Here is a 14,596-nt window from a genome sequence, read left to right as displayed (position 1 = left end):
ACTACATGGATTATAGAATGCCTACCTGCTCTTGAGCAGGTTGCATATGGAGTCTGGCTTGCATGGAGCTGGGTTTGGCGTTGGTTCAGGTACATTGGTGGGTTGTACAGGTGCTATTGGGCAGTTTGGTCGGTAAATATCCTTTGCAGGCCAGTAGTCTGCCATCACTTCACATTTTTCCACTAGCTTGCCTCCAGGCAACATGCAGTCATCAGCTTGGTTGTTGTTGCATGTTCCTGACAGTAGTCACAAACCATTAATATTGTAGTCTGACAAGGGATTTGTGAACGTGGCTAAAAAAAGAGAGTTCTTACCACAATGGCCTTCTGTGTTACCGCTAAATTGTTGAAATGGAAGGGTAATACTAAAGCCAGTGATCCCAAATGTAATGACCACTTTTAGGCGTGGGATCTCCAAAATCAAGTTAATGCCAGAATTCATGATCTTAACACCTTGTTCTGAATAAGGTAGTTTCAGGCCTACTTCATTTTTCAGTGCCTACAGAAAAAAAAATACAACATCATAAGACAAGATAAAGACAGAATAAAATATATTCTGTTTACATTGATGATCTATTTTAAGTTAGTTTTGTGAATTTTTAATGACATATAATAACACTAAAGAAAGCATATAGTGTATATATACAGCAGTCTTACCTCCAACTTTGCTGCTCCAATAAGATTATGATTCTTGAGTGTGACAACTTCTGATCTGTATGATATTATTATTGATCTTGGACAAGAAACATCTTCAGTGGGATCGCACAGTACATTGTCAATATAAATCGTCAAGTTATGTCTTGGACGAATCTCTTTCATCAAAACATAAGTGCAGTTTCCTTGATAACTGTAAAATAAACCATCAAATGTAATGTAATGACGATTTCCCCAACCTTCACATACACCTGAAAAGAAACAAAGAAAATTCAAATCCAAAGTTCACTATAAAACATATTTTTTAAAAAAAGAAGAAAACAAACAAGTCAACAAAAATGCCCCATTATGAATCTGTATTAATGAATATTTTACTGTGAAAATAACTTACAGTCACAAACATAATGTTGGCAGCAGTGATGTTCATCGTACACAGGAACCGGTTTCTTGCCGTTGGTGCAGGTTATTTCCTCAATGGGTGGACATACATATGGAACTATTTCAATTATATTGTTCTCAATGCATCTGGCCATGGTGCAGTTGCACAAGTAGAATGTCTCATTTTGCTAAAACAAAAAAAAAAATATTAGTATGTTTAGATATTTAATAGAACAAACATGAAATACTGCAGCTGTTATTGTGCTAGGTACTTTAACAGTCTTACCGTGACATTCCATTTAGGGCACTTAATTATATGAGGTGTGGTTGCAGGTATGGGTGTGGATGTGGTTGGCCCTGCTGTTGTAGTAGGAGGTGCAGTAGTAGCGTTTGTGGTTGTGGTTGGATGTACTACAACTGTAGTTGATCCTACTGCAGGAGTAGGCGTTGGGGTTGGTGGGGCCGTGGTCTCAGTGGTTGTGGTTGGCACTGCGTTGGTTGTAGTTGACCCTACTGTTGGAGTAGAAGGTGGAGTTGGCGGTGCTGTGGTCTTAATGGTTGTGGTTGGCCCTGCTGTTGTAGTAGGACGTGCAGTAGTAGCTTTTGTGGTTGTGGTTGGATGTACTACAACTGTAGTTGATCCTCCTGTAGGAGTTGGGGTTGGTGGGGCCGTGGTCCCAGTGGTTGTGGTTGGCACTGCTGTGGTTGTAGTTGGCCCTGCTGTTTCAGATGTTGGGGTTGTATGGGTGGTGATTTGCTGGCCGGTTGCTGGGGTGACTGTTGATGGTGTGGGACCAGTAATAACAGATTCAACTGTTGTTACATTTGTGGAAAGAGTAGTTGACCGTAAAGTTGTCGTTGTAGTAGGAAGTTCAGTTGAAAGACTTGTAGCTATAGTGGTTGTGGTTGGCTCAGCAGTAGTTATTGTTGGAGGTTCTGTAGGCAAGGTTGTAGATTGAGTGGTTGTACTAGGCCCTGCTGTTGTAGTAGGAAGTGCGGTCGTAGCTTTTGTGGTTATGGTTGGATGTACTACAACTGTAGTTGATCCTCCTGCAGGAGTAGGCGTTGGGGTTGGTGGGGCCGTGGACTCAGTGGTTGTGGTTGGCACTGCTGTGGTTGTAGTTGACCCTACTGTTGGAGTAGAAGGTGGAGTTGGCGGGACTCTGGTCTTAATGGTTGTGCTTGGCCCTGCTGTTGTAGTAGGACGTACAGTAGTAGCTTTCGTGGTTGTGGTTGGATGTACTACAACTGTAGTTGATCCTCCTGTAGGAGTAGGATTTGGGGTTGGTGGGTTGGTGGTCTCAGTTGTTGCGGTTGGCTCTGCTGTGGTTGTAGTTGGCCCTGCTGTGGGAGTAGAAGGTGGGGTTGGCGGGGCTGTGGTCTTAATGGTTGTGGTTGGCCCTGCTGTTGCAGTAGGGGCTGCAGTAGTAGCTTTTGTGGTTGTGGTTGGATGTACTACAACTGTAGTTGATCCTCTTGTAGGAGTAGGAGTTGGGGTTGGTGGGGTGGTGGTCTCAGTTGTCGTGGTTGGCTCTGCTGTGGTTGTAGTTGGCCCTGCTGTGGGAGTAGAAGGTGGGGTTGGCGGGGCTGTGGTCCTAATTGTTGTGGTTGACCCTGCTGTTGTAGTAGGAGGTGCGGTGGTAGACTTTGTGGTTGTGGTTGGATGAACTACAACTGTAGTTGATCCCCCCGCAGGAGTAGAACTAGGGGTTGGTGGAGCCGTGCTCTCAGTGGTTGTGGTTGGCTCTGCTGTGGTTGTAGGTGGCCCTGTTGTTGGAGTAGAAGCTGGGGTTCGTGGGGCCGTGGTCTCAGTGGTTGTGGTTGGCACTGCCGTGGTTGTAGTTGAACCTACTGATGGAGTGAAAGGTGCAGTAGTAGCTTTTGTGGTTGGATGTACTACAACTGTAGTTGATCCCCCTTTAGGAGTCGGAGTTGGGGTTGGGGTTGGTGGTGTCGTGGTCTCAGTGGTCGTAGTTGGCTCTGCTGTGGTTGTAGTTGGCCCTGCTGTTGAAGTAGAAGGTGCGGTTGGCGAGGCTGTGGTCTTAATGGTTGTGGTTGGCCCTGCTGTTGCAGTAGGAGGTGAGGCTGTAGCTCTTGTGGTTGTGGTTATGTTTGGATGTACCACAACTGTAGTTGATCCTCCCGTAGGAGTAGGAGTTGGGGTTGGGGTTGGTAGGGTTGTGGTAGTAGTTGTTGTGGTTGGCTCTGCTGTGGTTGTAGTTGGCCCTGATGTTGGAGTAGAAGGTGGGGTTGGCGGGGCTGTGGTCTTAATGGTTGTGGTTGGCCCTGCTGTTGTAGTAGGAGGTGCAGTTGTAGCTCTTGTGGTTGTGGTTGGATGTACTACAACTGTAGTAGATCCTCCCGTAGGAGTAGGAGTTGGGGTTGGTGCGGTCATGGTTTCAGTGGTTGTGGTTGGCTCTGCTGTGGTTGTAGTTGGCCCTGCTGTGGGAGTAGAAGGTGGGGTTGGCGGGGCTGTGGTCTTAATGGTTGTGGTTGGCCCTGCTGTTGCAGTAGGGGCTGCAGTAGTAGCTTTTGTGGTTGTGGTTGGATGTACTACAACTGTAGTTGATCCTCTTGTAGGAGTAGGAGTTGGGGTTGGTGGGTTGGTGGTCTCAGTTGTCGTGATTGGCTCTGCTGTGGTTGTAGTTGGCCCTGCTGTGGGAGTAGAAGGTGGGGTTGGCGGGGCTGTGGTCCTAATGGTTGTGGTTGACCCTGCTGTTGTAGTAGGAGGTGCGGTGGTAGACTTTGTGGTTGTGGCTGGATGTACTACAACTGTAGTTGATCCCCCCGAAGGAGTAGAACTAGGGGTTGGTGGGGCCGTGGTCTCAGTGGTTGTGGTTGGCTCTGCTGTGGTTGTAGGTGGCCCTGTTGTTGGAGTAGAAGGTGGGGTTCGTGGAGCCGTGGTCTCAGTGATTGTGGTTGGCACTACTGTGGTTGTAGTTGAACCTACTGATGGAGTAAAAGGTGTAGTAGTAGCTTTTGTGGTTGGATGTACTACAACTGTAGTTGATCCCCCTATAGGAGTCGGAGTTGGGGTTGGGGTTGGTGGTGTCATGGATTCAGTGGTCGTGGTTGGCTCTGCTGGGGTTGTAGTTGGCGGTACTGTTAAAGTAGGAGGTGCGTTTGTAGCTGTTGTGGTTGTGGTTGGATGTACTACAACTGTAGTTGATCCTCCTGTAGGAGTAGGAGTTGGGGTTGGTGGGGTGGTGGTCTCAGTTTTCGTGGTTGGCTCTGCTGTGGTTGTAGTGGGCCCTGCTGTGGGAGTAGAAGGTGGGGTTGACGGGGCAGTGGTCTTAATGGTTGTGGTTGGCCCTGCTGTTGTAGTAGGGGGTTCAGTAGTAGCTTTTGTGGTTGTGGTTGGATGTACTACAACTGTAGTTGATCCTCCTGTAGGAGTAGGAGTTGGGGTTGGTGGGGTGGTGGTCTCAGTTGTCGTGGTTGGCTCTGCTGTGGTTGTAGTTGGCCTTGCTGTGGGAGTAGAAGGTGCGGTTGGCGGGGCAGTGGTCTTAATGGTTGTGGTTGGCCCTGCTGTTGTAGTAGGAGGTGCAGTACTAGTTTTTGTGGTTGTGGTTGGATGTACTACAACTGTAGTTGATCCTCCTTTAGGAGTAGGCGTTGGGGTTGGTGGTGGGGCCACGGTCCCAGTGGTTGTGGTTGGAACTACTGTGGTTGTAGTTGGCCCTACTGTTGGAGTAGAAGGTGGAGTTGGTGGGGCTGTGGTCTTAATGGTTATGGTTAGTGCTGCTGTTGTAGTAGGGGGTGCAGTAGTAGCTTTTGTGGTTATGTTTGGATGTACTACAACTGTAGTTGATCCACCCGTAGAAGTAGGCGTTGGGGTTGGGGTTGGTGGGGTTCTGGTCCCAGTGGTTGTGGTTGGCTCTGCTACGGTTGTAGTCGGCCCTGGTGTTGGAGTAGAAGGTGGGGTTGGCGGGGTTGTGGTCTTAATGGTTGTGCTTGACCCTGCTGTTGTAGTAGGAGGTGCAGTACTAATTTTTGTGGTTGTGGTTGGATGTACTACAACTGTAGTTGATCCTCCTGTAGGAGTAGGAGTTGGGGTTGGTGGGGTCGTGGTTTCAGTGGTTGTGGTTGGCTCTGCTGTGGTTGTAGTTGGCCCTGCTGTTGGAGTAGAAGGTAGGGTTGGCGGGGCTGTGCTCTTAATGGTTGTGGTTGGCCCTGCTGTTGTAGTAGGAGGTGCAGTACTAGTTTTTGTGGTTGTGGTTGGATGTACTACAACTGTAGTTGATCCTCCTGTAGGAGTAGGAGTTGGGGTTGGTGGGGTGGTGGTCTCAGTTTTCGTGGTTGGCTCTGCTGTGGTTGTAGTGGGCCCTGCTGTGGGAGTAGAAGGTGGGGTTGACGGGGCAGTGGTCTTAATGGTTGTGGTTGGCCCTGCTGTTGTAGTAGGGGGTTCAGTAGTAGCTTTTGTGGTTGTGGTTGGATGTACTACAACTGTAGTTGATCCTCCTGTAGGAGTAGGAGTTGGGGTTGGTGGGGTGGTGGTCTCAGTTGTCGTGGTTGGCTCTGCTGTGGTTGTAGTTGGCCTTGCTGTGGGAGTAGAAGGTGCGGTTGGCGGGGCAGTGGTCTTAATGGTTGTGGTTGGCCCTGCTGTTGTAGTAGGAGGTGCAGTACTAGTTTTTGTGGTTGTGGTTGGATGTACTACAACTGTAGTTGATCCTCCTTTAGGAGTAGGCGTTGGGGTTGGTGGTGGGGCCACGGTCCCAGTGGTTGTGGTTGGAACTACTGTGGTTGTAGTTGGCCCTACTGTTGGAGTAGAAGGTGGAGTTGGTGGGGCTGTGGTCTTAATGGTTATGGTTAGCGCTGCTGTTGTAGTAGGGGGTGCAGTAGTAGCTTTTGTGGTTATGTTTGGATGTACTACAACTGTAGTTGATCCACCCGTAGGAGTAGGAGTTGGGGTTGGGGTTGGTGGGGTTGTGGTAGTAGTTGTTGTGGTTGGCTCTGCTGTGGTTGTAGTTGGCCCTGGTGTTGGAGTAGAAGGTGGGGTTGGCGGGGCTGTGGTCTTAATGGTTGTGGTTGGCCCTGCTGTTGTAGTAGGAGGTGCGGTTGTAGCTCTTGTGGTTGTGGTTGGATGTACTACAACTGTAGTTGATCCTCCTGTAGGAGTAGGAGTTGGGGTTGGTGGGGCCACGGTCCCAGTGGTTGTGGTTGGAACTACTGTGGTTGTAAGTGACCCTGGTGTTGGAGTAGAAGGTGGGGTTGGTGGGGCTGTGGTCTTAATGGTTGTGGTTAGCCCTGCTGTTGTAGTACGGGGTGCAGTAGTAGCTTTTGTGGTTGTGTTTGGATGTACTACAACTGTAGTTGATCCACCCGTAGGAGTAGGAGTTGGGGTTGGAGTTGGTGGGGTTGTGGTAGTAGTTGTTGTGGTTGGCTCTGCTGTGGTAGTAGTTGGCCCTGGTGTTGGAATAGAATGTGGGGTTGGCGGGGCTGTGGTTTTAATGGTTGTGCTTGACCCTGCTGTTGTAGTAGGAGGTGCAGTACTAGTTTTTGTGGTTGTGGTTGGATGTACTACAACTGTAGTAGATCCTCCCGTAGGAGTAGGAGTTGGGGTTGGTGGGGTTGTGGTCTCAGTTGTCGTGGTTGGCTCTGCTGTGGTTGTAATTGACCCTACTGTTGGAGTAGAAGGTGAAGTTGGCGGGGCTGTGGTCTTAATGGTTGTGGTTGCCCCTGCTGTTGTAGTAGGGGGTGCAGTAGTAGCTTTTGTGGTTGTGGTTGGATGTACTAAAACTGTAGTTGATCCACCCGTAGAAGTAGGCGTTGGGGTTGGGGTTGGTGGGGTTGTGGTCCCAGTGGTTGTGGTTGGCTCTGCTACGGTTGTAGTCGGCCCTGGTGTTGGAGTAGAAGGTGGGGTTGGCGGGGTTGTGGTCTTAATGGTTGTGCTTGACCCTGCTGTTGTAGTAGGAGGTGCAGTACTAATTTTTGTGGTTGTGGTTGGATGTACTACAACTGTAGTTGATCCTCCTGTAGGAGTAGGAGTTGGGGTTGGTGGGGTCGTGGTTTCAGTGGTTGTGGTTGGCTCTGCTGTGGTTGTAGTTGGCCCTGCTGTTGGAGTAGAAGGTAGGGTTGGCGGGGCTGTGCTCTTAATGGTTGTGGTTGGCCCTGCTGTTGTAGTAGGAGGTGCAGTACTAGTTTTTGTGGTTGTGGTTGGATGTACTACAACTGTAGTTGATCCTCCTGTAGGAGTAGGAGTTGGGGTTGGTGGGGTGGTGGTCTCAGTTTTCGTGGTTGGCTCTGCTGTGGTTGTAGTGGGCCCTGCTGTGGGAGTAGAAGGTGGGGTTGGCGGGGCAGTGGTCTTAATGGTTGTGGTTGGCCCTGCTGTTGTAGTAGGGGGTTCAGTAGTAGCTTTTGTGGTTGTGGTTGGATGTACTACAACTGTAGTTGATCCTCCTGTAGGAGTAGGAGTTGGGGTTGGTGGGGTGGTGGTCTCAGTTGTCGTGGTTGGCTCTGCTGTGGTTGTAGTTGGCCTTGCTGTGGGAGTAGAAGGTGCGGTTGGCGGGGCAGTGGTCTTAATAGTTGTGGTTGGCCCTGCTGTTGTAGTAGGAGGTGCAGTACTAGTTTTTGTGGTTGTGGTTGGATGTACTACAACTGTAGTTGATCCTCCTTTAGGAGTAGGCGTTGGGGTTGGTGGTGGGGCCACGGTCCCAGTGGTTGTGGTTGGAACTACTGTGGTTGTAGTTGGCCCTACTGTTGGAGTAGAAGGTGGAGTTGGTGGGGCTGTGGTCTTAATGGTTGTGGTTAGCCCTGCTGTTGTAGTAGGGGGTGCAGTAGTAGCTTTTGTGGTTATGTTTGGATGTACTACAGCTGTAGTTGATCCACCCGTAGGAGTAGGAGTTGGGTTTGGGGTTGGGGTTGGTGGGGTTGTGGTAGTAGTTGTTGTGGTTGGCTCTGCTGTGGTTGTAGTTGGCCCTGGTGTTGGAGTAGAAGGTGGGGTTGGCGGGGCTGTGGTCTTAATGGTTGTGGTTGGCCCTGCTGTTGTAGTAGGGGGTGCGGTTGTAGCTCTTGTGGTTGTGGTTGGATGTACTACAACTGTAGTTGATCCTCCTGTAGGAGTTGGGGTTGGTGGGGCCACGGTCCCAGTGGTTGTGGTTGGAACTACTGTGGTTGTAAGTGACCCTGGTGTTGGAGTAGAAGGTGGGGTTGGTGGGGCTGTGGTCTTAATGGTTGTGGTTAGCCCTGCTGTTGTAGTACGGGGTGCAGTAGTAGCTTTTGTGGTTGTGTTTGGATGTACTACAACTGTAGTTGATCCACCCGTAGGAGTAGGAGTTGGGGTTGGGGTTGGGGTTGGTGGGGTTGTGGTAGTAGTTGTTGTGGTTGGCTCTGCTGTGGTTGTAGTTGGCCCTGGTGTTGGAGTAGAAGGTGGGGTTGGCGGGGCTGTGGTCTTAATGGTTGTGGTTGGCCCTGCTGTTGTAGTAGGAGGTGCGGTTGTAGCTCTTGTCGTTGTGGTTGGATGTACTACAACTGTAGTTGATCCTCCTGTAGGAGTAGGAGTTGGGGTTGGTGGGGCCACGGTCCCAGTGGTTGTGGTTGGAACTACTGTGGTTGTAAGTGACCCTGGTGTTGGAGTAGAAGGTGGGGTTGGTGGGGCTGTAGTCTTAATGGTTGTGGTTAGCCCTGCTGTTGTAGTACGGGGTGCAGTAGTAGCTTTTGTGGTTGTGTTTGGATGTACTAAAACTGTAGTTGATCCACCCGTAGGAGTAGGAGTTGGGGTTGGGGTTGGTGGGGTTGTGGTAGTAGTTGTTGTGGTTGGCTCTGCTGTGGTTGTAGTTGGCCCTGGTGTTGGAGTAGAATGTGGGGTTGGCGGGGCTGTGGTCTTAATGGTTGTGCTTGACCCTGCTGTTGTAGTAGGAGGTGCAGTACTAGTTTTTGTGGTTGTGGTTGGATGTACTACAACTGTAGTAGATCCTCCCGTAGGAGTAGGAGGTGGGGTTGGTGGGGTCGTGGTTTCAGTGTTTGTGGTTGGCTCTGCTGTGGTTGTAATTGGCCCTGGTGTTGGAGTAGAAGGTGGGGTTGGCGAGGCTGTTGTCCTAATGGTTGTGGTTGGCCGTCCTGTTGTAGTAGGAGGTGCGGTTGTAGACTTTGTGGTTGAAGTTGGATGTACTACAACTGTAGTTGATCCACCCGTAGGAGTAGGAGTTGGGGTTGGGGTTGGTGGGGTTGTGGTCCCAGTGGTTGTGGTTGGCTCTGCTGTGGATGGAGTTGGCCCCGGTGTTGGAGTAGTAGGTGGGGTTGGCGGGACTGTGGTCTTAATGGTTGTGGTTAGCCCTGCTGTTGTAGTAGGGGGTGCGGTTGTAGCTCTTGTGGTTGTGGTTGGATGTACTACAACTGTAGTTGATCCTCCTGTAGGAGTAGGAGTTGGGGTTGGTGGGGCCACGGTCCCAGTGGTTGTGGTTGGAACTACTGTGGTTGTAAGTGACCCTGGTGTTGGAGTAGAAGGTGGGGTTGGTGGGGCTGTGGTCTTAATGGTTGTGGTTAGCCCTGCTGTTGTAGTACGGGGTGCAGTAGTAGCTTTTGTGGTTGTGTTTGGATGTACTACAACTGTAGTTGATCCACCCGTAGGAGTAGGAGTTGGGGTTGGGGTTGGGGTTGGTGGGGTTGTGGTAGTAGTTGTTGTGGTTGGCTCTGCTGTGGTTGTAGTTGGCCCTGGTGTTGGAGTAGAAGGTGGGGTTGGCGGGGCTGTGGTCTTAATGGTTGTGGTTGGCCCTGCTGTTGTAGTAGGAGGTGCGGTTGTAGCTCTTGTGGTTGTGGTTGGATGTACTACAACTGTAGTTGATCCTCCTGTAGGAGTAGGAGTTGGGGTTGGGGGGGCCACGGTCCCAGTGGTTGTGGTTGGAACTACTGTGGTTGTAAGTGACCCTGGTGTTGGAGTAGAAGGTGGGGTTGGTGGGGCTGTAGTCTTAATGGTTGTGGTTAGCCCTGCTGTTGTAGTACGGGGTGCAGTAGTAGCTTTTGTGGTTGTGTTTGGATGTACTACAACTGTAGTTGATCCACCCGTAGGAGTAGGAGTTGGGCTTGGAGTTGGTGGGGTTGTGGTAGTAGTTGTTGTGGTTGGCTCTGCTGTGGTAGTAGTTGGCCCTGGTGTTGGAATAGAATGTGGGGTTGGCGGGGCTGTGGTTTTAATGGTTGTGCTTGACCCTGCTGTTGTAGTAGGAGGTGCAGTACTAGTTTTTGTGGTTGTGGTTGGATGTACTACAACTGTAGTAGATCCTCCCGTAGGAGTAGGAGTTGGGGTTGGTGGGGTTGTGGTCTCAGTTGTCGTGGTTGGCTCTGCTGTGGTTGTAATTGGCCCTGGTGTTGGAGTAGAAGGTGGGGTTGGCGAGGCTGTTGTCCTAATGGTTGTGGTTGGCCGTCCTGTTGTAGTAGGAGGTGCGGTTGTAGACTTTGTGGTTGAAGTTGGATGTACTACAACTGTAGTTGATCCACCCGTAGGAGTAGGAGTTGGGGTTGGGGTTGGTGGGGTTGTGGTCCCAGTGGTTGTGGTTGGCTCTGCTGTGGATGGAGTTGGCCCCGGTGTTGGAGTAGTAGGTGGGGTTGGCGGGACTGTGGTCTTAATGGTTGTGGTTAGCCCTGCTGTTGTAGTAGGGGGTGCGGTTGTAGCTCTTGTGGTTGTGGTTGGATGTACTACAACTGTAGTTGATCCTCCTGTAGGAGTAGGAGTTGGGGTTGGTGGGGCCACGGTCCCAGTGGTTGTGGTTGGAACTACTGTGGTTGTAAGTGACCCTGGTGTTGGAGTAGAAGGTGGGGTTGGTGGGGCTGTGGTCTTAATGGTTGTGGTTAGCCCTGCTGTTGTAGTACGGGGTGCAGTAGTAGCTTTTGTGGTTGTGTTTGGATGTACTACAACTGTAGTTGATCCACCCGTAGGAGTAGGAGTTGGGGTTGGGGTTGGGGTTGGTGGGGTTGTGGTAGTAGTTGTTGTGGTTGGCTCTGCTGTGGTTGTAGTTGGCACTGGTGTTGGAGTAGAAGGTGGGGTTGGCGGGGCTGTGGTCTTAATGGTTGTGGTTGGCCCTGCTGTTGTAGTAGGAGGTGCGGTTGTAGCTCTTGTGGTTGTGGTTGGATGTACTACAACTGTAGTTGATCCTCCTGTAGGAGTAGGAGTTGGGGTTGGGGGGGCCACGGTCCCAGTGGTTGTGGTTGGAACTACTGTGGTTGTAAGTGACCCTGGTGTTGGAGTAGAAGGTGGGGTTGGTGGGGCTGTAGTCTTAATGGTTGTGGTTAGCCCTGCTGTTGTAGTACGGGGTGCAGTAGTAGCTTTTGTGGTTGTGTTTGGATGTACTACAACTGTAGTTGATCCACCCGTAGGAGTAGGAGTTGGGCTTGGAGTTGGTGGGGTTGTGGTAGTAGTTGTTGTGGTTGGCTCTGCTGTGGTAGTAGTTGGCCCTGGTGTTGGAATAGAATGTGGGGTTGGCGGGGCTGTGGTTTTAATGGTTGTGCTTGACCCTGCTGTTGTAGTAGGAGGTGCAGTACTAGTTTTTGTGGTTGTGGTTGGATGTACTACAACTGTAGTAGATCCTCCCGTAGGAGTAGGAGTTGGGGTTGGTGGGGTTGTGGTCTCAGTTGTCGTGGTTGGCTCTGCTGTGGTTGTAATTGACCCTACTGTTGGAGTAGAAGGTGAAGTTGGCGGGGCTGTGGTCTTAATGGTTGTGGTTGGCCCTGCTGTTGTAGTAGGGGGTGCAGTAGTAGCTTTTGTGGTTGTGGTTGGATGTACTAAAACTGTAGTTGATCTACCCGTAGGAGTAGGCGTTGGGGTTGGGGTTGGTGGGGTTGTGGTCCCAGTGGTTGTGGTTGGCTCTGCTACGGTTGTAGTCGGCCCTGGTGTTGGAGTAGAAGGTGGGGTTGGCGGGGTTGTGGTCTTAATGGTTGTGCTTGACCCTGCTGTTGTAGTAGGAGGTGCAGTACTAATTTTTGTGGTTGTGGTTGGATGTACTACAACTGTAGTTGATCCTCCTGTAGGAGTAGGAGTTGGGGTTGGTGGGGTCGTGGTTTCAGTGGTTGTGGTTGGCTCTGCTGTGGTTGTAGTTGGCCCTGCTGTTGGAGTAGAAGGTAGGGTTGGCGGGGCTGTGCTCTTAATGGTTGTGGTTGGCCCTGCTGTTGTAGTAGGAGGTGCAGTACTAGTTTTTGTGGTTGTGGTTGGATGTACTACAACTGTAGTTGATCCTCCTGTAGGAGTAGGAGTTGGGGTTGGTGGGGTGGTGGTCTCAGTTTTCGTGGTTGGCTCTGCTGTGGTTGTAGTGGGCCCTGCTGTGGGAGTAGAAGGTGGGGTTGGCGGGGCAGTGGTCTTAATGGTTGTGGTTGGCCCTGCTGTTGTAGTAGGGGGTTCAGTAGTAGCTTTTGTGGTTGTGGTTGGATGTACTACAACTGTAGTTGATCCTCCTGTAGGAGTAGGAGTTGGGGTTGGTGGGGTGGTGGTCTCAGTTGTCGTGGTTGGCTCTGCTGTGGTTGTAGTTGGCCTTGCTGTGGGAGTAGAAGGTGCGGTTGGCGGGGCAGTGGTCTTAATGGTTGTGGTTGGCCCTGCTGTTGTAGTAGGAGGTGCAGTACTAGTTTTTGTGGTTGTGGTTGGATGTACTACAACTGTAGTTGATCCTCCTTTAGGAGTAGGCGTTGGGGTTGGTGGTGGGGCCACGGTCCCAGTGGTTGTGGTTGGAACTACTGTGGTTGTAGTTGGCCCTACTGTTGGAGTAGAAGGTGGAGTTGGTGGGGCTGTGGTCTTAATGGTTATGGTTAGCGCTGCTGTTGTAGTAGGGGGTGCAGTAGTAGCTTTTGTGGTTATGTTTGGATGTACTACAACTGTAGTTGATCCACCCGTAGGAGTAGGAGTTGGGGTTGGGGTTGGTGGGGTTGTGGTAGTAGTTGTTGTGGTTGGCTCTGCTGTGGTTGTAGTTGGCCCTGGTGTTGGAGTAGAAGGTGGGGTTGGCGGGGCTGTGGTCTTAATGGTTGTGGTTGGCCCTGCTGTTGTAGTAGGAGGTGCGGTTGTAGCTCTTGTGGTTGTGGTTGGATGTACTACAACTGTAGTTGATCCTCCTGTAGGAGTAGGAGTTGGGGTTGGTGGGGCCACGGTCCCAGTGGTTGTGGTTGGAACTACTGTGGTTGTAAGTGACCCTGGTGTTGGAGTAGAAGGTGGGGTTGGTGGGGCTGTGGTCTTAATGGTTGTGGTTAGCCCTGCTGTTGTAGTACGGGGTGCAGTAGTAGCTTTTGTGGTTGTGTTTGGATGTACTACAACTGTAGTTGATCCACCCGTAGGAGTAGGAGTTGGGGTTGGAGTTGGTGGGGTTGTGGTAGTAGTCGTTGTGGTTGGCTCTGCTGTGGTAGTAGTTGGCCCTGGTGTTGGAATAGAATGTGGGGTTGGCGGGGCTGTGGTTTTAATGGTTGTGCTTGACCCTGCTGTTGTAGTAGGAGGTGCAGTACTAGTTTTTGTGGTTGTGGTTGGATGTACTACAACTGTAGTAGATCCTCCCGTAGGAGTAGGAGTTGGGGTTGGTGGGGTTGTGGTCTCAGTTGTCGTGGTTGGCTCTGCTGTGGTTGTAATTGACCCTACTGTTGGAGTAGAAGGTGAAGTTGGCGGGGCTGTGGTCTTAATGGTTGTGGTTGCCCCTGCTGTTGTAGTAGGGGGTGCAGTAGTAGCTTTTGTGGTTGTGGTTGGATGTACTAAAACTGTAGTTGATCCACCCGTAGAAGTAGGCGTTGGGGTTGGGGTTGGTGGGGTTCTGGTCCCAGTGGTTGTGGTTGGCTCTGCTACGGTTGTAGTCGGCCCTGGTGTTGGAGTAGAAGGTGGGGTTGGCGGGGTTGTGGTCTTAATGGTTGTGCTTGACCCTGCTGTTGTAGTAGGAGGTGCAGTACTAATTTTTGTGGTTGTGGTTGGATGTACTACAACTGTAGTTGATCCTCCTGTAGGAGTAGGAGTTGGGGTTGGTGGGGTCGTGGTTTCAGTGGTTGTGGTTGGCTCTGCTGTGGTTGTAGTTGGCCCTGCTGTTGGAGTAGAAGGTAGGGTTGGCGGGGCTGTGCTCTTAATGGTTGTGGTTGGCCCTGCTGTTGTAGTAGGAGGTGCAGTACTAGTTTTTGTGGTTGTGGTTGGATGTACTACAACTGTAGTTGATCCTCCTGTAGGAGTAGGAGTTGGGGTTGGTGGGGTGGTGGTCTCAGTTTTCGTGGTTGGCTCTGCTGTGGTTGTAGTGGGCCCTGCTGTGGGAGTAGAAGGTGGGGTTGGCGGGGCAGTGGTCTTAATGGTTGTGGTTGGCCCTGCTGTTGTAGTAGGGGGTTCAGTAGTAGCTTTTGTGGTTGTGGTTGGATGTACTACAACTGTAGTTGATCCTCCTGTAGGAGTAGGAGTTGGGGTTGGTGGGGTGGTGGTCTCAGTTGTCGTGGTTGGCTCTGCTGTGGTTGTAGTTGGCCTTGCTGTGGGAGTAGAAGGTGCGGTTGGCGGGGCAGTGGTCTTAATGGTTGTGGTTGGCCCTGCTGTTGTAGTAGGAGGTGCAGTACTAGTTTTTGTGGTTGTGGTTGGATGTACTACAACTGTAGTTGATCCTCCTTTAGGAGTAGGCGTTGGGGTTGGTGGTGGGGCC

The 14,596-nt window shown here is 51.0% G+C and overlaps 1 protein-coding gene across 1 annotated transcript in view; it reads right to left on the bottom strand.

The window, feature by feature from the left end:
* The window catches only part of LOC311496197 (mucin-5B-like), a gene marked incomplete at its 5' end in the record, with an annotated part of 34,624 nt that overhangs the window by 2,806 nt on the left and 17,222 nt on the right, over positions 1-14,596 (bottom strand). Inside the window, 12 exons of the mRNA XM_084555959.1 lie at positions 26-236; positions 315-498; positions 642-904; positions 1,045-1,219; positions 1,465-1,544; positions 4,831-4,931; positions 5,387-5,492; positions 9,880-9,896; positions 10,032-10,115; positions 11,334-11,417; positions 13,272-13,355; positions 13,704-13,787. Of these exons, the coding sequence (XP_084412085.1) occupies positions 26-236; positions 315-498; positions 642-904; positions 1,045-1,219; positions 1,465-1,544; positions 4,831-4,931; positions 5,387-5,492; positions 9,880-9,896; positions 10,032-10,115; positions 11,334-11,417; positions 13,272-13,355; positions 13,704-13,787 (1,473 nt within the window). The remainder of the gene's footprint in view (positions 1-25; positions 237-314; positions 499-641; positions 905-1,044; positions 1,220-1,464; positions 1,545-4,830; positions 4,932-5,386; positions 5,493-9,879; positions 9,897-10,031; positions 10,116-11,333; positions 11,418-13,271; positions 13,356-13,703; positions 13,788-14,596) is intronic.

The sequence above is a fragment of the Chelon labrosus genome (genome assembly GCF_963514085.1).
Source record: "Chelon labrosus genome assembly, chromosome: 11".
In the NCBI taxonomy this organism is placed as follows: domain Eukaryota; kingdom Metazoa; phylum Chordata; class Actinopteri; order Mugiliformes; family Mugilidae; genus Chelon; species Chelon labrosus.
The sequence above is the reverse complement of the archived record's forward strand: the minus strand, read 5'-3'. Positions and strand labels throughout refer to the sequence as shown.